This window comes from Leuciscus leuciscus (assembly GCF_965113295.1).
Source record: "Leuciscus leuciscus genome assembly, contig: HAP1_SCAFFOLD_385, whole genome shotgun sequence".
Lineage (NCBI taxonomy): Eukaryota > Metazoa > Chordata > Actinopteri > Cypriniformes > Leuciscidae > Leuciscus > Leuciscus leuciscus.
Genome location: NW_028118354.1, coordinates 45,792 through 69,431, shown reverse-complemented (window position 1 = coordinate 69,431; position 23,640 = coordinate 45,792). Strand labels below are relative to the sequence as shown.

General features: G+C 35.8%; 1 protein-coding gene across 1 annotated transcript; it reads left to right on the top strand.

The window, feature by feature from the left end:
- Positions 1-92: 92 nt before the first annotated feature.
- LOC309491608 (ribonuclease inhibitor-like) lies at positions 93-23,640 on the top strand (the record flags this gene model as incomplete). Its single annotated transcript, XM_082190671.1, has 4 exons — positions 93-415; positions 8,412-8,582; positions 20,920-21,095; positions 22,322-23,640. The coding sequence occupies 4 exons, from the start codon at positions 93-95 to the stop codon at positions 22,324-22,326; spliced, it is 675 nt and encodes a 224-aa protein (XP_082046797.1). The 3' UTR covers positions 22,327-23,640.

Below are 23,640 nucleotides of genomic sequence, written 5' to 3'. Positions count from 1 at the left end.
ATTCAATTGTTTTGGAGAATAACGAGTTGGTTAAACCGACTATAGAAAGCGCTGCAGTTGATTTGAATGCGGAAATTGACGCGTCTACTGAAATGAGAGAACAGTTGCCTCAGGGTGGCAATATTGAGATTACAGAAACGGATGCGATCATTCCTGATGCTAGACAGAGTGGAATGAATGACCCTGTAGAGATTGTGGAGGAGGTAGAACAATCTGGAGAACAAGATGGGTCTAAAGTGAGGGATGTCTTGGATGAGGTGCAGGCATCAAATAGGGATATGTCCCAAAATGATGCTGAACCAATATCACAGGATGTTGACAGTGATCCGGATAGTGAGTGTTCAGACTTAATCACTGATGAATTGGATGAATTCAATTCTCAGGAAAGTACTGTTGGGCGATTAAAGAGGATCTGGTATTATAGTTTGGAACAGCTGGATGAATTCTTGAATGCTACAAAAAAACAGAGAAAACCAAAGATTGAAACGTATTTTCCTGATTTGAAGCTTTTTATTGATTCCTCTGCTATGGCTATGAAGAAAGCAACACTTGAGGAATTAGATCAGCCTAAGCGTTATCGTTTAAAAAAGTTTGTAAGTGCTGTCAGAAAAAGAGTAAAGAAAAGTCCTTAAAGAGGTAGCCTATTATGTATTGGAAATTACATCTATATTGGCATTTATTCATTTTATCTTTTTTCATCCTGATGGTATCCTTTAATATCGGATCCTTAAATATAAATGGATGTAGGGATGTACGAAAGAGAGTGACTTTATTTAAGTATTTACAACTTAAAAAAGCAGATGTAATTTTGTTGCAAGAGACTCATACTGATGCCTGTAATGAGACAGATTGGATAAATGAATGGGAGGGCAGTATTAGTCTTAGTCATGGTACGAACGTGAGTGCTGGTGTTGCGTTTTTATTCTCAAAGCGTGTTAAAGATAATCCAGTTTTCTTAGAAATAATACCAGGACGCCTTCTTAGAGCTGATTTAATAATAGGCAATAATAGTTTTTCTTTTTATAATATCTATGCTCCTAATATAGGAAGCGAGCGCTGTGATTTTTTTCTGAAACTTTCTGAAGAATTGTTGAAGTGTTCAGATGATAAGATTGTTGTTATAGGGGGTGATTTTAATTGTACGGTAGATCATAAATTGGATAGGAATCATGAACAGGGTTTTTCCTGCATAGAGAATTATGAGGCGGCCGCCTCCGTCAAATTTCGGGCCGCCTCCGTCTGTCGACAAAAACTCAAGACGGAATCACATGATTAGATACCTCTTTTCCACCGACACGATTCCGCAGCGGGTTCACGGCCGGGTTCCATTCCATTCTCAAACCGTTCTGCGCATTTCGACTGCATCAGAATAAGCACGAGCCCGGCCCTGGCCCGAGACGCTCAAGCACAAGTCCGACAGCTCATCAGAATTATCAGCCCGAGTCCGTTTTTTTTATTATTATTATTACACAGCGGCAGCCTGCCCTATTTGCAGCCATTAAAATAGGTCAGTTTTGTTAGTTATGTTTCTTTTCATTTCTTTATCATGTTAATTTAGACAAATGTTTTGGAGCATTTTTTTTTTAAATGAAGCCGAACCGACAGCGAGTATAGCCTACAACATGTTTGATCAATTTAGCCTCTCAAATCAACGCTAATAGGCTACTTTACTTGGCTACAATCCATAGATAGGCTATAAAACACTTCAAGCATATCACACAGACAGTTAATTTAACAAATGATTATTTATTAAACCACAGTGAGTAAAACAACTTTTTTTGAAATACTGAGGCAGGCTCAGGCTGCTCGAACCAGCGCTCGCAAACGAAAGGAGCAATAGCCTATCTAAACCAATTAAATTAAATAAACTTGCAGGTTATCTTACCTCAAAAATGCACGACAGAACATGGCCATTCTTTTTTCCAGTAGTTTCCAACAGTTAAACGAAAATAAAGTCCAATGAAACGGAAAGTTAGAGCAGTCTTTTACAGAGCATCGTGGAGAAAAAGAATAGCATCCACAGTGTAGCCTAAGGTTTTAACCCAGTCCTCCTCTCTTCTATCACTCTTCCCGCTGCGTTTTAAGTTGGCCATCTGCGATTTTTTCTCTTAATATTCTCCATTATTTGCACATGAGGTGAATCGTGGGTCGCGCTGATGGGAAACCTTCTGTGTGTGTGTGCGTGCGTGCGTGCGTATGTGTGTGTGTGCGTGCGTGCGTGCGTGCATGAGACTGTCATGTCAGTCATATGTCACTGTGTAATTATAAGATTATGAAAGTTATGAGGTTATGAAATGTCTTTCTATGTTTGTTTTTCTATCGTCGTCGTCAGCTTCTCATATTTTTTAAATTAATGTCTAAAAATATAAAAAGAAGGATAACCCCAAAAAAGCCCGAGGCCCGGCCGCATGTGAATTATGACGTGAGAATTGGCCCGAAGCCCGGCCCTAGGGGCATAAATAAGTCAATAATAATAATATTGGCACGTCGGGCTCGGGCTGAAATGCAGGGCTTTAAGCACCAAAACGTGCTTGTCTCAAACGGAGCAAGGTAAATTTCTGCGAAAGCGCACGAGCCCCTGCCCCTCCCCCTTTTCAACATCACCTGTCAGTTATCACAACCTCCACAGACGCACGAAAGTCAAGAAGCACCTTCTCTGCAGCATCGAAGTGCCTTCACTTGTCACAGCCAGGTACCGATACTGTTTTTCTTAAGCTTCGGCTCTCAAACTAGTTAGGTTACTTAAAATATATCCATAGAGCCAGCCTGACTTAGGCAATAGCCGAAATTCTTCTGCCGTTTTTATAAAATAAGCTATCACAAGTAGCAATCACGTAATTTACTAGTACTGTTTTGTAATTTCATGGCCCCCTATGAACTGTAAATAAAATCAAATTATCTGATTATTAAAATGCCTAAAAATAAATAAATACATGCTTGTAAAAAGTGTTTTTTTTTTCACCTTCTAGTGGTCATTATACATAAAAAGATGCACCAGATTAATGCATTTATCTTTGAAATGTACAAAATGTTCTTACGGGGGGGCATGCCCCCGGACCCCCCTAGAGGAACCGAGCTATCGGATTTTGCCACCTCCGCCTCATTTTCAGCCAGGAAAAACCTGATGTTCTTAAATCTTTAATTAATAGACATAGTCTTGTAGATTTGTGGAGGGATGTTTATCCTCAAGTTAAACAATATACTTGGCTGAAAATTAATTCAAATAAGGTTTCTGCTGCCAGATTGGATCGTTTTTATATTGAGGAATGCAATAAAGGAAGATTTTTTAGTAATCGTATTTCCCCTACATCTATATCAGATCATCATTATATCTCTATGTCTATGTCTGTCTTGTCACCTAAATCCTATAAGTCACAGTGGCACTTTAATAATACATTACTTCAAGATCACATCTTTGTGCACTCTTTTGGTCTTTTGTGGAAGTCTTGGAGAGAAGAGAGAGGTAGTTATTCATCTCTTAGTCAATGGTGGGATCTGGGAAAAGTCCAGATAAAGGTTTTTTGTCAACAATACACAGCAAATAATACTGAGAACTTGAAAGTGAAGATGAAGATGATAGAGCAAGAAATTCTTCAACAAAGCCTCCGCAATCAGGGAGGAGGTGATATCATTAAAGAGAACAAAGGCCTTTTGAAGGATTTATTGGAAGAGCAGGAGAAGGAGACACTTGTCAGAACAAGATATGTGAAGTGCAATGAAATGGATGCTCCAACTGCTTTTTTTTTTCGGACTGGAGAAAAAAATCTAAAGAGCAGAAATTTTTTCACAAACTGAAACTTCCTAATGGCAAAGAAATAACCAATCAACGAGAAATGATAGTTTCTGCTATTTCTTTTTATGAAAAACTTTATCAGTCCGAATTTTGTGATGAAGTAGCAGTTGAAGAACTTCTTCTAGATCTTCCACAGTTGTCTAAAGAAGAAAAGATGGAATTGGAAGAATTCTTGACTTTTGATGAGCTTTCAAGTGCTGTGCAAGGGCTGAACAGTGGCAAATCTTCTGGTGTGGATGATCTCTCTGCTGAGTTTTTTAAAAGCTTTTGGAATGTGATTGGACATGATTTGTATGATGTTTTTTTTGAGTCCTTTAATCAAGGTGTTTTACCCCTAAGCTGTCGGAGGGCAGTGTTGACATTAATCCCTAAGAAAGGAGATCTTGGACTTTTGTAGAATTGGCGCCCTGTGTCGTTGCTGTGTACTGATTTTAAGATACTGTCAAAAGCTATAACTAATAAGTTGAAGAAATGTATGGCAACTATAATTCATGAAGATCAGTCATACTGTATCCCTGAGCGGACAATTTTCGACAACTTGTTTTTGCTAAGAGACATTATTGCAGTTGCTAAAAAACATCAAATTGATATTGGACTCTTATCTTTAGATCAAGAAAAAGCTTTTGACAGAGTGGATCACTTTTATTTACTAAAGACTCTGAAGGCCTTTGGCTTTGGACCACAATTTGTCTCTTGTATTAAACTGCTTTACAGTGAAACATCTAGTATGCTTAAGATTAATGGTTGTCTAACTAGACCTTTTGCAGTAACAAGAGGTATACGACAAGGATGCCCTCTTTCAGGACTTCTATATTCAATTTCTATTGAGCCTTTGTTGTCACATTTGAGGAAACGACTATATGGATTCTGTATTCCTGGTTTTCCAGAGATCCCACCTGTAAAACTCACAGCTTATGCTGATGATATAACTGTTTTCATAAGGAACATTGATGATATGGCTGCTTTGACTTCTAGTTTGAAAACTTTTCAAAAAGCTACATCTGCTAGAATCAATTGGGATAAATGTACATCCCTTCTGTTAGGCGAGTGGAGGGATATAGATCCTCCTCAAATCCCACAACAATGTGAATGGATCAAAGATGGTTTTAAAGTTCTTGGGGTATATTTAGGATCTGATACTTATATGAAAAATGATTGGGAAGGATTAGTTGATAAAATTGTGGGGAAACTACAGAAGTGGAGATGGATTCTCCCGAGGTTATCTTTCAGAGGGAGATGTTTAATCGTTAATAATCTGGCAGCCTCAATGTTGTGGCACAGATTTACAGTGTTGAATCCCCCTGAAGAGTTATTGACTGGTATTCAAAAAGTCTTTGTTAAATTCTTTTGGGATGGTTATCATTGGCTTCCTCCTGGAGTTTTGTATCTCCCAGTTGTAGAAGGTGGTCAAGGACTTATAAATCTGGAGGCGAGAGTTAAGACAATGAGGTTTCAAACATTACAAAGGCTATTATATTGTTCAGATAAGATACCCTGGATTGCATTAGGTTTGTCTGTTTTACAAAGTATTGGGGGAGTTGGATTAGCTAAGCAGTTATTCCTAATTGAAAAATCTGTCCAAAATCCAAATCCAAGAGTAAGTGTTTCTTCTTCTAACTTTTATGTGACTGTATTAAAGGCCTGGCAAATGTTTAAAAAATTGAGAGATGATGATAAACATTATGGTGTTTTAGAACCATTGTTTTTTAATCCTCTCTTTAAAAGAAATTCTTCCATTCTGAGTTCAGTAATTGACAAGTTTTTAAACACAGGAATAGCTACTGTAAAAGATTTAATTGATTTTTCAAAGGGTCAATGGTATACGGCTAAATCTATAGCTAATAGAGTTGGGCTTAGATCAGAAAGATGTGTTGAAGGGATAATTGGAGATCTTAAAAAATCTTTTCCTCAGTCTTTCTTGACCTATGTAAACAATTTTATTGAGAATGATGAAAGGCCTATGATTTTTCCAGATCTTCGAGTTAATATAAGTCTTGATTTGGATGAAGATTTAAATGATACTTTATTGAAAAGATTTGAAGATGTATTGTTTCATAATGTTGGCAAAAAGATATTGTATTGTATGTGTGTGAAATCCTTGTTTTATACTCAATTGAAAAGATGTGTTGATACTAAATGGAGAGAACATCTATCAATTTCTTCGGAAATAACTCCATCATGGAGGTGTTTGTATAAGCCCCCCATTCCTAAGAGGTCTGGGGACCTCCAGTGGAGAGTACTCCATTGTGCGGCAACTAACAGTTTTGTATCAAAATTTAATGAGATGGTTTTATCTGCATGCCTTTTTGCAATATTCTCGATACTGTTTTTCATTTTTTTTGTGATTGTTCAAGATTAATTCCTTTGTTTGAATTGTTGGATAAAATGTTTACTAAGCTTGGTTTTATGTTTACAAAAAATATGTTCATTTTTGGTGTGAAGTATAAGAAAGAATGGAAGGTACAATGTACACTTGGTAATTTTCTTGTGGGACAGGCAAAGCTGTCTATTTTAAAATCCCATACATGTAAGAATGAAGGAGAAGATGCTGATTTGCTTGGAATGTTTAAAACTCTTGTAGAGGGCCGGGTTGTTATGGAATATGCATACTGTAAATTAACAAACACAGACACACACACACACAGACACAGACACACACACAGATACAGAGAGAAATGAACTAGTTAGACTGCAACAGTAAATTTTGAGAATATGCGTAATAAAATCAATAAATGAAGAAAATACAAAAGAGACTCTCTCTCGCTCAAACACACGCACACACACTCGCACACACACTCACACACACACTCACACACACACTCACACACACACACAGAGAGAGAAATGATCTGGTAAGACTGCAACAGCAAATTTTGATAATATGCAAAATAAAATCAATAAATGAAGAAAAATACAAAAGAGACTCTCGCTCAAATGCGCACACACACACACACACACACACACACACACACACACACACACACACACACAAAGAAATTAACTGGTAAGACTGCAACAGCAAACTTTGAGAATATGCGAAATAAAATCAATAAATTAAAAAATACAAAAGATCTCTCTCTCTCTCTCTCTCTCTCTCTCTCTCTCTCTCTCTCTCACACACACACACACACACACACACACACACACACACACACACACACACACACACACAAACAAACAAACAAACAAACAAACAAACAAATAATAATTGTTTGGTCTTATTTTAGCCTAATAGGTGTTCCTGATATCTGCTGCATATGCAACAATACATAAATTACAGTTTGTATGTACATAGTTAAAATAATATTTATTATTATAATTCAATTTTTATTCCTGTTTTTTAACCTACAGTTTGATAATGATTGTTTGCTGTTGTTATTTTATTGTTTTTGCTGTTAGATCATAATTGCTGTTCCCTTCTGAAGTTTTATTACCATTTATAGAATTAAACTGAATAAAATACCAATTAATTGCAAAATGTCTGTATAAAGTGTTTTGAATTATCACTATCCATCCCTTATTTTGTTAGATTTTTTTAATTATCAAATACCGATTAACAAAAATGCTTGCATTGTGTTCCTTTTCTAACCAAACGTTATTGTTTGATTGTAATCATAATGCAAAACCTGATACTTATGTAACAAAAATATCTAAACCTTAAAAAAAATAGTCTTTTAGAATGTCTAAATATATATCTAAATAAATTTTAAAAAAACTAATAAAATGGAGAAATCATGTCTAAAAAAAACAATGGGAATCAAAAAGCCTCTCTATGTATTTATATAGGGAGCAACAGTACAGCCTACAGGCGGTTACACGACATTACACAAGTTTTTACTTTTTAACGCCACTGGATGACGCTTTTCTCACTTCAAAAAATGGATTTTAAAGGCCTGCACTAATGTGACATGTTGCATTTATTGAAAAATAATAATAATACAAATAAAAATATGAATTCTAATGGAACAAAATGCTCATACATTTTTTTTTTTAGTAGTACCATAGAAACCTTTCTAAATTCGAAATAATAATAAAAAAATATTATTGAACAAAAATATGACTGAATTATAAGATTGTATTAGATTGCTACGAAACTATTAATTAGCAATAGCATATATTAGCATGCTAAATGCTAAGCATGAAATCCAATTGTAATATAAGTAATAAACATATTAGAATTATTTATTTATTTTTAAATGGCCATTAATGGATAATTGATAAAGTTACACTTCAGGTGTTATTAATGTTATCTCTTTATCACTCCATAGTTACAGCACTGCATGGTATTTGTCCCTCAGTTTCTCCTCAAGTTCATGGGCAATCTTTAATAAAATATTAATTTTACACACTGTTTACACAGCGTCATTGTTCTCTACAGGTTGAAATATTGTGGAGTCACAGATGAAGTTTGTTTGAGGAAGATCTTGCATTCGTTTGAGAGTGCTTATATTTAAATTAGACTTTGTGATGTTTTTTACCCATGTTTGAATTTTTTAACAAAAAATGATTTGTGATCAAGCATTAATTGACGGACCCCCTGCAGTACGGCTGCGGACCCTTGTGTTAAACTGATCTGATCTGAACTGAGAGAGTGAAGAGTGTTTCATTGTCTCTACAGGTTGAGTGATTGTGGAGTCACAGATGAAGGTTGTTCTGCTCTGGCTTCAGCTCTGAGATCAAACCCCTCACACCTGAGAGATCTGGATCTGTCTGGGAATAAACTAGGAGATTCAGTTCATCTGCTCTCTGCTGTACTGGAGGATCCTCACTGTAAACTGGAGAAACTGGGGTAAGATGAACTCTCTGATAAACACATATTTTGTCCTTGGTAAATATATTATGTATTAGTTATTTAATAGTTTTTAACTTTTTTACTCAATCACCAACTTTGCTTGTTAAACTCTAGCTTGTTTTCGGGTCTGAAGAAGGAGTCCAACCAAACAATTACACATCCACACAACACAGATGAGAGACAAATGAATACATTTTATTGAGAGCTCATTTTCTGTACAATTATAGTTTGACCAGGAAAACCAAAACCAGTATTTTATGTGTGATTCATAGACACTCAGTTAAACAATAAATTACAAGTGATACTTACTTCAGTCCAAATGCACATTAAATAAATATTCAGTTAAATCAGTGAACATCACAGGTGAGCCAATGCTTGATTAAACATGCTAATCCTAAAACATAAATGTTCTCCCCAGTATATACAGTACTGTGCAAAAGTCTTAGGCATGTTAATACCCCCCCCCCCCCCAAAAAAGATGGTTTTAAGTCAGTTATTTATATATTTTGCTGTAATGTGTCAGTAGGAAATATCAGTTTAGATTTCCAAACATTCTTTTTGCCATTAATTGTAATAATCCAGTGAGATTTGTGTATGCACAAGGAATCTGACAACAGCCGGTATGATCTGATCTCACCATCATCGAGTCCGTCTGTGATTACATGAAGAAACAGAAAAATGATTAACATGCCTAAGACTTTTGCACAGTACTATATAGTATATATATATAATTACTCCACATCACAAACAAGACAAAACATTACACAAATACACAAAGTATAAATGTTATATTAAAACAACAGTGTTTTTGAACTGACAGAGTTACAACACCCACAGACTTCCATAGGAATCGAGGAATGCGGAAGTAAAGTTTTGTATTGCAGTAAATATCATTACAATAAGGCAAAACAAAACTATAATAAATGTCCTAAAGAACAGAGCACAATATAAAAAAAGGAAAAAGAAATAGAAATAGAAAAAAATAATAATATCAGGGACAAAAAGGTTTCTAATAATTAACATTTCTTTAATAAATTGATTAATCTTCCACTTTTCAATGTTGACATTCTCTGATCCTCTTCGGTTTAAAAATGATTCATCTTGCTTCATCTGAATGGGATGACACTTGGTGACGTTTGTTGTATTAGCTTTGTGAACACACACAAAATAATCATAGACATGATTCGGATATGGTAAAGGGTCGTAAAAAAAAAAGTGTCACACTTGGTTCCTTCAAAAATGACCGACAGGAAATGAATGGGAAATACGAAAACTCAGAGAAACTTTTGGTGGTACAAACTACAAATCAGCCGCTGTGCAGAAAAAAAGTGCACAGCAATGAAGGAGTGACGCAAATAAGACCCCCCCCCCTCTCTCTCTCTCTCTCTCTCTCTCTCTCTGTGCGCATGTGCGGCGTGTTTGTGGGGAGCGCGTGAGCAAGGAGTGTGTGGAGTTGCCAGTGGTGGAATGTAACGAAGTACAAATACTTTGTTACTTTACTTAAGTACATTTTTCACGTATCTGTACTTTACTTAAGTAGAATCAATAGTGCATACTTTTGACTTTTACTTCGTTACTTTTTGCAGCAATTATTATACTTTCTACTCCACTACATTTCTACAACGTTTCGTTACATTTTCGGATCAGTTTTTCCCCTGCCAAAACAGGGATTGAAAAAAATCTCCATGTTTTCGGTGCTGATCGCGTTGGTGGCGCTAACAATAAAGCACCTAAAAGCTGTCACAAAGAACCAGCAAAAGTAATGAATATGTCAAATATAGCAAGAAGACATTTTAATTGTTTATTAATAAACAAGTGTTTTCTGTGTCGGCTGCAAAGATGAGGTTGACGATACTGATACGCGATCTTCGCAGTAGTGAACGCGCCAGAGAGAAATGCGCATTTCATACGGATTATAAGCAGAGAGCAGTCGGTTTTCTTTCGTTTTGAATTGTTCTGTTTAAAAGTACACATTTAAAGCTGTCTAAAGATATATTTATCAGGTCTGTGAGGCAAGTAGGATACCTTATACGCTGAGTTTCGGTTCATTTATGAGACGAGCTCCAGTTCACTCGCCAGCGCCTACGTGTCGTGATTATCTATTTTCTACTTATTTATTAAATCCTGGCAATTGTTTGATGAAACATTGATTAAAATTGAGATACAATTAATACAAAACGAAATTCAAATTTAAAAAAGGCTTTGTGCTTTCTGTTTGAGGTCTCAGTGAAAGTTTTAAAGCAGTCTTTTAGTGCCTTTCAGAGCGGTCACGTCTGTAACATTGTTTTTTCCTCATAAATGGGAACACGAAAAATAAAATAAAATGAATATGTTATGTTCTGTGGAGAGCCAACCCTTCATCCGGTGGGTATTACTTTTGGTTTGCGCAGTGTAATTCACAGAATTACAAAAAAATATTTTTCTACCTAAAAGTTAAATATTGTTTGTGTCCCGTAACGCATGTGTAGCCTAGATTTCCCATTAAATATAAAACGCATACTGATATTTTTCAATATGTATTAAATGCATTTTCTGAGAATTTATATTTCAAGTTTTTACTGCAAATGTCCCGTTTATAACGATGGAATTGCCAAATATTAAATAATTTATCCTCAACTAGTAGTGTGGTGTAGGGCTACGTATTGTATAATGTTAACTTCAAAAAAGGGGTGTGTCGCGATTCTGCCTTCTCCCTTCTCACACCGTTCGTAGATCTGAGTGTAGCGATTTCGGATTCATATTGTTACAGCCCTAATTATTAGAATATAGACATTAAGAGAATAAATTGTTATGCAAGTACTTTTACTTTTAATACTTAAAAGTACATTTAAAATCAGGTACTTTTTACTTAAGTAGGGTTTTCATTGTGGTACTTCTACTTTTACTAAAGTAAATATGTCTCTGGTTATTTGTACTTTTACTTAAGTACTGAGATTCAGTACTTCCTCCACCACTGGGAGTTGCTGAGTGAGTTGAACTTTTCCTTTCTGAGTTTATTTATTTATTTTGAATATTGCTGTAAGTTAGAGGAGAAGGTGTTATAGTGGCTATTTTTGTCAGTTTATCTGATAAAGATGGGCTCAAATTCCGATGGATTTTCCTGTTTGTCTGCTCGGCACGCGTGCAAGTGCATGCCGTCAGATGAGTCTATGTCTATTGAGAGTGTTTTGGTCGCTATTGGTCGAGAAATAGGTGCACAAAACATAATGTCCGCTTCAAGAATGAATAAAGCAATTGTCGTTTTTCTGAAGGAAATCGAAATGGTTAGTCAATTGGTGGAGTGTGGTTTAACTGTTCAGGATGTATTTGTTCCAATTTTACCTTTGTCTTTCTAAAAGAGTGATGTTGTCAAACGTACCTCCGTTTATTTCTGATAAAGCGCTCGAGTCTATCTTAGCTCGTTATGGAAAATTGGTTGGGCAGATTAGAATGATTCCTCTAGGACTGAAAAATCCAGAGTTGAAACATGTCATGTCTTTCAGACGTCAGGCTCTGATGATATTAAGCGCTGAATTTGAAATGCTTGATGTGTCTGTTAAATTGACAGTGTTTGGTAAGGACTATACAATATTTATCACTACTGAGACTATGAAATGCTTTGTTTGCGGAAAATACGGCCATATTAAAACAGGTTGTCCTGTTGTGAAAGAGGCTCAAAGTGCAAAGAATGGTTCAGTGCAAGATTCAATTGTTTTGGAGAATAACGAGTTGGTTAAACCGACTATAGAAAGCGCTGCAGTTGATTTGAATGCGGAAATTGACGCGTCTACTGAAATGAGAGAACAGTTGCCTCAGGGTGGCAATATTGAGATTACAGAAACGGATGCGATCATTCCTGATGCTAGACAGAGTGGAATGAATGACCCTGTAGAGATTGTGGAGGAGGTAGAACAATCTGGAGAACAAGATGGGTCTAAAGTGAGGGATGTCTTGGATGAGGTGCAGGCATCAAATAGGGATATGTCCCAAAATGATGCTGAACCAATATCACAGGATGTTGACAGTGATCCGGATAGTGAGTGTTCAGACTTAATCACTGATGAATTGGATGAATTCAATTCTCAGGAAAGAACTGTTGGGCGATTAAAGAGGATCTGGTATTATAGTTTGGAACAGCTGGATGAATTCTTGAATGCTACAAAAAAACAGAGAAAACCAAAGATTGAAACGTATTTTCCTGATTTGAAGCTTTTTATTGATTCCTCTGCTATGGCTATGAAGAAAGCAACACTTGAGGAATTAGATCAGCCTAAGCGTTATCGTTTAAAAAAGTTTGTAAGTGCTGTCAGAAAAAGAGTAAAGAAAAGTCCTTAAAGAGGTAGCCTATTATGTATTGGAAATTACATCTATATTGGCATTTATTCATTTTCTCTTTTTTCATCCTGATGGTATCCTTTAATATCGGATCCTTAAATATAAATGGATGTAGGGATGTACGAAAGAGAGTGACTTTATTTAAGTATTTACAACTTAAAAAAGCAGATGTAATTTTGTTGCAAGAGACTCATACTGATGCCTGTAATGAGACAGATTGGATAAATGAATGGGAGGGCAGTATTAGTCTTAGTCATGGTACGAACGTGAGTGCTGGTGTTGCGTTTTTATTCTCAAAGCGTGTTAAAGATAATCCAGTTTTCTTAGAAATAATACCAGGACGCCTTCTTAGAGCTGATTTAATAATAGGCAATAATAGTTTTTCTTTTTATAATATCTATGCTCCTAATATAGGAAGCGAGCGCTGTGATTTTTTTCTGAAACTTTCTGAAGAATTGTTGAAGTGTTCAGATGATAAGATTGTTGTTATAGGGGGTGATTTTAATTGTACGGTAGATCATAAATTGGATAGGAATCATGAACAGGGTTTTTCCTGCATAGAGAATTATGAGGCGGCCGCCTCCGTCAAATTTCGGGCCGCCTCCGTCTGTCGACAAAAACTCAAGACGGAATCACATGATTAGATACCTCTTTTCCACCGACACGATTCGGCAGCGGGTTCACGGCCGGGTTCCATTCCATTCTCAAACCGTTCTGCGCATTTCGACTGCATCAGAATAAGCACGAGCCGGGCCCTGGCCCGAGACGCTCAAGCACAAGTCCGACAGCTCATCAGAATTATCAGCCCGAGTCCGTTTTTTTTATTATTATTATTACACAGCGGCAGCCTGCCCTATTTTCAGCCATTAAAATAGGTCAGTTTTGTTAGTTATGTTTCTTTTCATTTCTTTATCATGTTAATTTAGACAAATGTTTTGGAGCATTTTTTTTTAAATGAAGCCGAACCGACAGCGAGTATAGCCTACAACATGTTTGATCAATTTAGCCTCTCAAATCAACGCTAATAGGCTACTTTACTTGGCTACAATCCATAGATAGGCTATAAAACACTTCAAGCATATCACACAGACAGTTAATTTAACAAATGATTATTTATTAAACCACAGTGAGTAAAACAACTTTTTTTGAAATACTGAGGCAGGCTCAGGCTGCTCGAACCAGCGCTCGCAAACGAAAGGAGCAATAGCCTATCTAAACCAATTAAATTAAATAAACTTGCAGGTTATCTTACCTCAAAAATGCACGACAGAACATGGCCATTCTTTTTTCCAGTAGTTTCCAACAGTTAAACGAAAATAAAAGTCCAATCAAACGAAAAGCATCCGTAGTTTCCAACAGTTAAACGAAAATAAAGTCCAATGAAACGAAAAGTTAGAGCAGTCTTTTACAGAGCATCGTGGAGAAAAAGAATAGCATCCACAGTGTAGCCTAAGGTTTTAACCCAGTCCTCCTCTCTTCTATCACTCTTCCCGCTGCGTTTTAAGTTGGCCATCTGTGATTTTTTCTCTTAATATTCTCCATTATTTGCACATGAGCTGAATCGTGGGTCGCGCTGATGGGAAACCTTCTGTGTGTGTGTGCGTGCGTGCGTATGTGTGTGTGTGTGTGTGCGTGCGTGCATGAGACTGTCATGTCAGTCATATGTCACTGTGTAATTATAAGATTATGAAAGTTATGAGGTTATGAAATGTCTTTCTATGTTTGTTTTTCTATCGTCGTCGTCAGCTTCTCATATTTTTTAAATTAATGTCTAAAAATATAAAAAGAAGGATAACCCCAAAAAAGCCCGAGGCCCGGCCGCATGTGAATTATGACGTGAGAATTGGCCCGAAGCCCGGCCCTAGGGGCATAAATAAGTCAATAATAATAATATTGGCACGTCGGGCTCGGGCTGAAATGCAGGGCTTTAAGCACCAAAACGTGCTTGTCTCAAACGGAGCAAGGTAAATTTCTGCGAAAGCGCACGAGCCCCTGCCCCTCCCCCTTTTCAACATCACCTGTCAGTTATCACAACCTCCACAGACGCACGAAAGTCAAGAAGCACCTTCTCTGCAGCATCGAAGTGCCTTCACTTGTCACAGCCAGGTACCGATACTGTTTTTCTTAAGCTTCGGCTCTCAAACTAGTTAGGTTACTTAAAATATATCCATAGAGCCAGCCTGACTTAGGCAATAACCGAAATTCTTCTGCCGTTTTTATAAAATAAGCTATCACAAGTAGCAGTCACGTAATTTACTAGTACTGTTTTGTAATTTCATGGCCCCCTATGAACTGTAAATAAAATCAAATTATCTGATTATTAAAATGCCTAAAAATAAATAAATACATGCTTGTAAAAAGTGTTTTTTTTTCACCTTCTAGTGGTCATTATACATAAAAAGATGCACCAGATTAATGCATTTATCTTTGAAATGTACAAAATTTTCTTACGGGGGGGCATGCCCCCGGACCCCCCTAGAGGTACCGAGCTATCGGATTTTGCTACCTCCGCCTCATTTTCAGCCAGGAAAAACCTGATGTTCTTAAATCTTTAATTAATAGACATAGTCTTGTAGATTTGTGGATGTTTATCCTCAAGTTAAACAATATACTTGGCTGAAAATTAATTCAAATAAGGTTTCTGCTGCCAGATTGGATCGTTTTTATATTGAGGAATGCAATAAAGGAAGATTTTTTAGTAATCGTATTTCCCCTACATCTATATCAGATCATCATTATATCTCTATGTCTATGTCTGTCTTGTCACCTAAATCCTATAAGTCACAGTGGCACTTTAATAATACATTACTTCAAGATCACATCTTTGTGCACTCTTTTGGTCTTTTGTGGAAGTCTTGGAGAGAAGAGAGAGGTAGTTATTCATCTCTTAGTCAATGGTGGGATCTGGGAAAAGTCCAGATAAAGGTTTTTTGTCAACAATACACAGCAAATAATACTGAGAACTTGAAAGTGAAGATGAAGATGATAGAGCAAGAAATTCTTCAACAAAGCCTCCGCAATCAGGGAGGAGGTGATATCATTAAAGAGAACAAAGGCCTTTTGAAGGATTTATTGGAAGAGCAGGAGAAGGAGACACTTGTCAGAACAAGATATGTGAAGTGCAATGAAATGGATGCTCCAACTGCTTTTTTTTTTCGGACTGGAGAAAAAAATCTAAAGAGCAGAAATTTTTTCACAAACTGAAACTTCCTAATGGCAAAGAAATAACCAATCAACGAGAAATGATAGTTTCTGCTATTTCTTTTTATGAAAAACTTTATCAGTCCGAATTTTGTGATGAAGTAGCAGTTGAAGAACTTCTTCTAGATCTTCCACAGTTGTCTAAAGAAGAAAAGATGGAATTGGAAGAATTCTTGACTTTTGATGAGCTTTCAAGTGCTGTGCAAGAGCTGAACAGTGGCAAATCTTCTGGTGTGGATGATCTCTCTGCTGAGTTTTTTAAAAGCTTTTGGAATGTGATTGGACATGATTTGTATGATGTTTTTTTGGAGTCCTTTAATCAAGGTGTTTTACCCCTAAGCTGTCGGAGGGCAGTGTTGACATTAATCCCTAAGAAAGGAGATCTTGGACTTTTGTAGAATTGGCGCCCTGTGTCGTTGCTGTGTACTGATTTTAAGATACTGTCAAAAGCTATAACTAATAAGTTGAAGAAATGTATGGCAACTATAATTCATGAAGATCAGTCATACTGTATCCCTGAGCGGACAATTTTCGACAACTTGTTTTTGCTAAGAGACATTATTGCAGTTGCTAAAAAACATCAAATTGATATTGGACTCTTATCTTTAGATCAAGAAAAAGCTTTTGACAGAGTGGATCACTTTTATTTACTAAAGACTCTGAAGGCCTTTGGCTTTGGACCACAATTTGTCTCTTGTATTAAACTGCTTTACAGTGAAACATCTAGTATGCTTAAGATTAATGGTTGTCTAACTAGACCTTTTGCCGTAACAAGAGGTATACGACAAGGATGCCCTCTTTCAGGACTTCTATATTCAATTTCTATTGAGCCTTTGTTGTCACATTTGAGGAAACGACTATATGGATTCTGTATTCCTGGTTTTCCAGAGATCCCACCTGTAAAACTCACAGCTTATGCTGATGATATAACTGTTTTCATAAGGAACATTGATGATATGGCTGCTTTGACTTCTAGTTTGAAAACTTTTCAAAAAGCTACATCTGCTAGAATCAATTGGGATAAATGTACATCCCTTCTGTTAGGCGAGTGGAGGGATATAGATCCTCCTCAAATCCCACAACAATGTGAATGGATCAAAGATGGTTTTAAAGTTCTTGGGGTATATTTAGGATCTGATACTTATATGAAAAATGATTGGGAAGGATTAGTTGATAAAATTGTGGGGAAACTACAGAAGTGGAGATGGATTCTCCCGAGGTTATCTTTCAGAGGGAGATGTTTAATCGTTAATAATCTGGCAGCCTCAATGTTGTGGCACAGATTTACAGTGTTGAATCCCCCTGAAGAGTTATTGACTGGTATTCAAAAAGTCTTTGTTAAATTCTTTTGGGATGGTTATCATTGGCTTCCTCCTGGAGTTTTGTATCTCCCAGTTGTAGAAGGTGGTCAAGGACTTATAAATCTGGAGGCGAGAGTTAAGACAATGAGGTTTCAAACATTACAAAGGCTATTATATTGTTCAGATAAGATACCCTGGATTGCATTAGGTTTGTCTGTTTTACAAAGTATTGGGGGAGTTGGATTAGCTAAGCAGTTATTCCTAATTGAAAAATCTGTCCAAAATCCAAATCCAAGAGTAAGTGTTTCTTCTTCTAACTTTTATGTAACTGTATTAAAGGCCTGGCAAATGTTAAAAAAATTGAGAGATGATGATAAACATTATGGTGTTTTAGAACCATTGTTTTTTAATCCTCTCTTTAAAAGGAATTCTTCCATTCTGAGTTCAGTAATTGACAAGTTTTTAAACACAGGAATAGCTACTGTAAAAGATTTAATTGATTTTTCAAAGGGTCAATGGTATACGGCTAAATCTATAGCTAATAGAGTTGGGCTTAGATCAGAAAGATGTGTTGAAGGGATAATTGGAGATCTTAAAAAATCTTTTCCTCAGTCTTTCTTGACCTATGTAAACAATTTTATTGAGAATGATGAAAGGCCTATGATTTTTCCAGATCTTCGAGTTAATATAAGTCTTGATTTGGATGAAGATTTAAATGATACTTTATTGAAAAGATTTGAAGATGTATTGTTTCATAATGTTGGCAAAAAGATATTATATTGTATGTGTGTGAAATCCTTGTTTTATACTCAATTGAAAAGATGTGTTGATACTAAATGGAGAGAACATCTATCAATTTCTTCGGAAATAACTCCATCATGGAGGTGTTTGTATAAGCCCCCCATTCCTAAGAGGTCTGGGGACCTCCAGTGGAGAGTACTCCATTGTGCGGCAACTAACAGTTTTGTATCAAAATTTAATGAGATGGTTTTATCTGCATGCCTTTTTGCAATATTCTCGATACTGTTTTTCATTTTTTTTGTGATTGTTCAAGATTAATTCCTTTGTTTGAATTGTTGGATAAAATGTTTACTAAGCTTGGTTTTATGTTTACAAAAAATATGTTCATTTTTGGTGTGAAGTATAAGAAAGAATGGAAGGTACAATGTACACTTGGTAATTTTCTTGTGGGACAGGCAAAGCTGTCTATTTTAAAATCCCATACATGTAAGAATGAAGGAGAAGATGCTGATTTGCTTGGAATGTTTAAAACTCTTGTAGAGGGCCGGGTTGTTATGGAATATGCATACTGTAAATTAACAAACACAGACACACACACACACACAGATACAGAGAGAAATGAACTAGTTAGACTGCAACAGTACATTTTGAGAATATGCTAAATAAAATCAATAAATTAAAAAATACAAAAGATCTCTCTCTCTCAAACACACACACACACACACACACACACACACACACACACACACACACACACACACACACACACACACACACACACACACACACACACACACACACACACACACACACACACAAACAAACAAACAAACAAACAATAATTGTTTGGTCTTATTTTAGCCTAATAGGTGTTCCTGATATCTGCTGCATATGCAACAATACATAAAATAATTACAGTTTGTATGTACATAGTTAAAATAATATTTATTATTATAATTACATTTTTATTCCTGTTTTTTAACCTACAGTTTGATAATGATTGTTTGCTGTTGTTATTTTATTGTTTTTGCTGTTAGATCATAATTGCTGTTCCCTTCTGAAGTTTTATTACCATTTATAGAATTAAACTGAATAAAATACCAATTAATTGCAAAATGTCTGTATAAAGTGTTTTGAATTATCACTATCCATCCCTTATTTTGTTAGATTTTTTTAATGATCAAATACTGATTAACAAAAAATGCTTGCATTGTGTTCCTTTTCTAACCAAACATTATTGTTTGATTGTAATCATAATGCAAAACCTGATACTTATGTAACAAAATTATCTAAAACTTGACAAAAATAGTCTTTTAGAATGTCTAAATATATATCCAAATAAATTTTAAAAAAACGAATAAAATGGAGAAATCATGTCTAAAAAAAACAATGGGAATCAAAAAGCCTCTCTATGTATTTATATAGTGAGCAACAGTACAGCCTACAGGCGGTTACACGACATTACACAAGTTTTTACTTTTTAACGCCACTGGATGACGCTTTTCTCACTTCAAAAAATGGATTTTAAAGGCCTGCACTAATGTGACATGTTGCATTTATTGAAAAATAATAATAATAAAAATATGAATTCTAATGGAACAAAATGCTCATAATTTTTTTTAGTAGTACCATAGAAACCTTTCTAAATTCGAAATAATAATAAAAAAATATTATTGAACAAAAATATATTACATTGGTTTTCCTGAAAAAAAAAAAAAAATGCAACAAAAAAAGACATTTTAAGGCTTCGGTCACTTTTGACAGCGAAGGAGCCAAGTGTGACCCCTAAACGAAGAGGACCAGAGGGATTTACAGTAAATCCAAAATTCTTTTTAAGATACAGAAAACAATGCACTGAAAAAGTGTGTAGGATTTAAATGATTGAATCATGCACATCAGTTCCACATGAACCAATTAAGTTCAACAAAGATAATTTGTTCACATAATGTCAACATCGTGGAATCAAGTCATTTCCAAGTAACCCGATGAAGAAGTTTTAAAGTGATTTTAATATGGTTCCCTAACTGGATTAATTCATTCAATTTCTTATATTTGTGTCACATGACTGAGTTATAAGATTGTATTAGATTGCTACGAAACTATTAATTAGCTATAGCATATATTAGCATGCTAAATGCTAAGCATGAAATCTAATTGTAATATAAGTAATAAACATATTAGAAAAAAATATTCTTTTAAATGGCCATTAATGGATCATTATTGGACAAATATTTAGAAACAAAAATATCTTCAAAATATTAAATTAATATTATTGAACTAAAATATAGTACATTTAATTGATAAAGTTACACTTCAGGTGTTATTAATGTTATCTCTTTATCACTCCATAGTTACAGCACTGCATGGTATTTGTCCCTCAGTTTCTCCTGAAGTTCATGGAGAACCGGCATCCTTTATAAAGCAGTGTAGAATATAGAGGCATTGCTTGTCACTACATTCAAATCACATCACACACTGCAATCTTTAATAAAATGGTCATTTTACACACTGTTTACACAGCGTCATTGTTCTCTACAGGTTGAAATATTGTGGAGTCACAGATGAAGATTGTTTGAGGAAGATCTTGCATTCGTTTGAGAGTGCTTATATTTAAATTTGACTGTGATGTTTTTTACCCATGTTTTAATTTTTTAACAAAAAATTATTTGTGATCAAGCATTAATTGACGGACCCCCTGCAGTACGGCTGCGGACCCTTGTGTTAAACTGATCTGATCTGAACTGAGAGAGTGAAGAGTGTGTCATTGTTCTCTACAGGTTGAGGGATTGTGGAGTCACAGATGAAGGTTGTTCTGCTCTGGCTTCAGCTCTGAGATCAAACCCCTCACACCTGAGAGATCTGGATCTGACTGAGAATAAACTAGGAGAATCAGACGTGAAGCTTCTCTCTGATCTGAAGAATGATCCACATTATAAACTGGAGACACTATCTTGTAAGTAGATTATTTACTAAAGATGACAAAATACAGTAATTTGTAACCTAATCTAAATAATTTAGAATACTTTGGAATACTAATAAGGTTTGTAACACAAAGGGTCCACCAAACATAGGATTTGGTTTTCCCCTGCATATTATCTTAATGACATCAGTTTTACACAGTATTTCTTGAAGAAAACAAAAATATTTTTGTTTTTTTATATATATATATATATATATATATATATATATATATATATATATAATTTTTTTTTTTTTTTTTTTTTTTTTTTTTTACTGATACAACACAATGCATTAAAAGCTGGGGTGTGTAAACTTTTTAAATTGCATGAACAGGATAAATTGTAATTATTTTGTCTTCTGTGAAACCGGGAAGTATTCGCTTCTGAAGGGCAGTACTGAATGAAAAAAAAAGATGATCTTTGAACAAAATGTACACATCATCATAATCCTGTTTAAAGTTTACACCCCCTGCTCTTAATGCATCGTTTCCTTCTTGAGCATCAGTAAATGTTTTTACCTTTTGTAATATTTGTGTATGAGTCACTCAATTGTCCTTAATGTAAAAATATGGATCTCAAAATCATACAGTCATTGTTGGAAAGGTGTCAAATATGCAGAAGATTCTGGAAAACCTAAAAATGTGCAAAACCTGGAGGATTTTTCTGGAGAACAGCGAGTTTAACTGCTCAGTTATTTAGATCCTGTAATAAACATTATTTGTTCTCATTATTCTGAGAACACACACAGTCTCTATGGAATGGACTACATATGCCGTATTATCATTTAATCAGTTAGTACATAGATGTTGTCCGACAGGAGGTCCGCTCTGACTCTCGGCTGCAGGACATTGTCACAGAAGAATCTAGATCACTCCCAGAAAAGATTACAATTAATTGCGAGAGTAGTTTCTGTTCATCACATCATTCATATGATACGAATAATCGACTGAACCTTTCGTTTCCACGACGGTAAGTGGGAAGTGTTCCTGACACGATGATCTGTTCACAATGGTCTTGATCAGGATCTTCTTCATCTTGTCGTTCTCCCGCGTGCAGAACAACAGCTCTGATGTTCTCCTCACCTTTATATCTCTGGCTGTAATATTAATGTACTCTGTATGTATCTCTGCCTGTGTTTGATCTGAAATGAATCTACTAATGTGATGTGACCGCAGTAATGTCTCATACTCCATATGTGACTCTGTGTGTTTAATTGTAGTTTAAGGATCAGCTGATGGTGAATAAGGAGCCGCTACAGAGACGTCACAGTCACACAGTCAACAGAGACCGAAGACACAGAGACCGAAGACGCAGAGACCGAAGACACAGAGACTGAAGACACAGAGACCGAAGACACAGAGACCGAAGACGCAGAGACCGAAGACACAGAGACCGAAGACACAGAGACCGAAGACACAGAGACTGAAGACACAGAGACTGAAGACACAGAGACTGAAGACGCAGAGACTGAAGACGCAGAGACTGAAGACGCAGAGACTGAAGACGCAGAGACTGAAGACGCAGAGACTGAAGACACAGAGACTGAAGACGCAGAGACTGAAGACGCAGAGACTGAAGACGCAGAGACTGAAGACGCAGAGACTGAAGACGCAGAGACTGAAGACGCAGAGACTGAAGACACAGAGACTGAAGACGCAGAGACTGTGACATTACTATTTTATTTATTTTTTTCTGTATGTGCAGCTGCAAGTTTTTTTGTTTGTTTGTTGTTGTTTTTTTACTTTTGGTTCAGATCCAAAGACAGTTTGAAAAAGCATGAAACCTTAATACATTTTCTTTGTGTACAGGAATGCACCCTTATGTCTCTTATGAACTGGTTTTACATTTATCAATGGTGAAGTTTCTCGGAAGTCATCATCTAAGAAATTGTTCTTGAACTGAAAATTTGTTTTGTTACTTAATTATTTAAACTTTCATGATGGTTTCACATTGCGACATTGTTTTTCTTTAACCTATTCTACACTTGTAAGTTTCACTCTCGGTCCCATCACCGATCAGTAAAAAAAAAAAAAAAAGTGTTTTTTGTACAGTGTATTTACATAATAATTTGAATGTAATAAGAAAACGTTCATTTTGGATGAAGACCTATTTAGCCTGCACAAAATGATCATATTCATCTGAAATGATGGGTCAATCTGATGATCATCATGTTCACAAGAAAGCAAACCGAAGACAGAGCATAAAAGATTATTGAATTTACAGTTTGCTTGTTTTTGTGTGTAACATGATGTTTATTCATTTATTCTTATTATAGAAGGTATAATATCTCACCACTGTAATAGAGGAACTGCAAACTGTCAAAAGTAGCTCTCATTTGTCCACTGGCCAAAGTGTTTTAAAGACACAGCTGTGCAGTGTTGAGCTCACTGCTGTCCTGGGACACTGAAACCATTGTGGAACATTACCTTGAATATGTGCAGGAAGAGCTTCTCTGATCTGATCAAACTCTGTTTCTGTGCAAATCAATCCATGCATTATAACTGTAACCATAATAATACCAGGCATGTGTGACAGTGA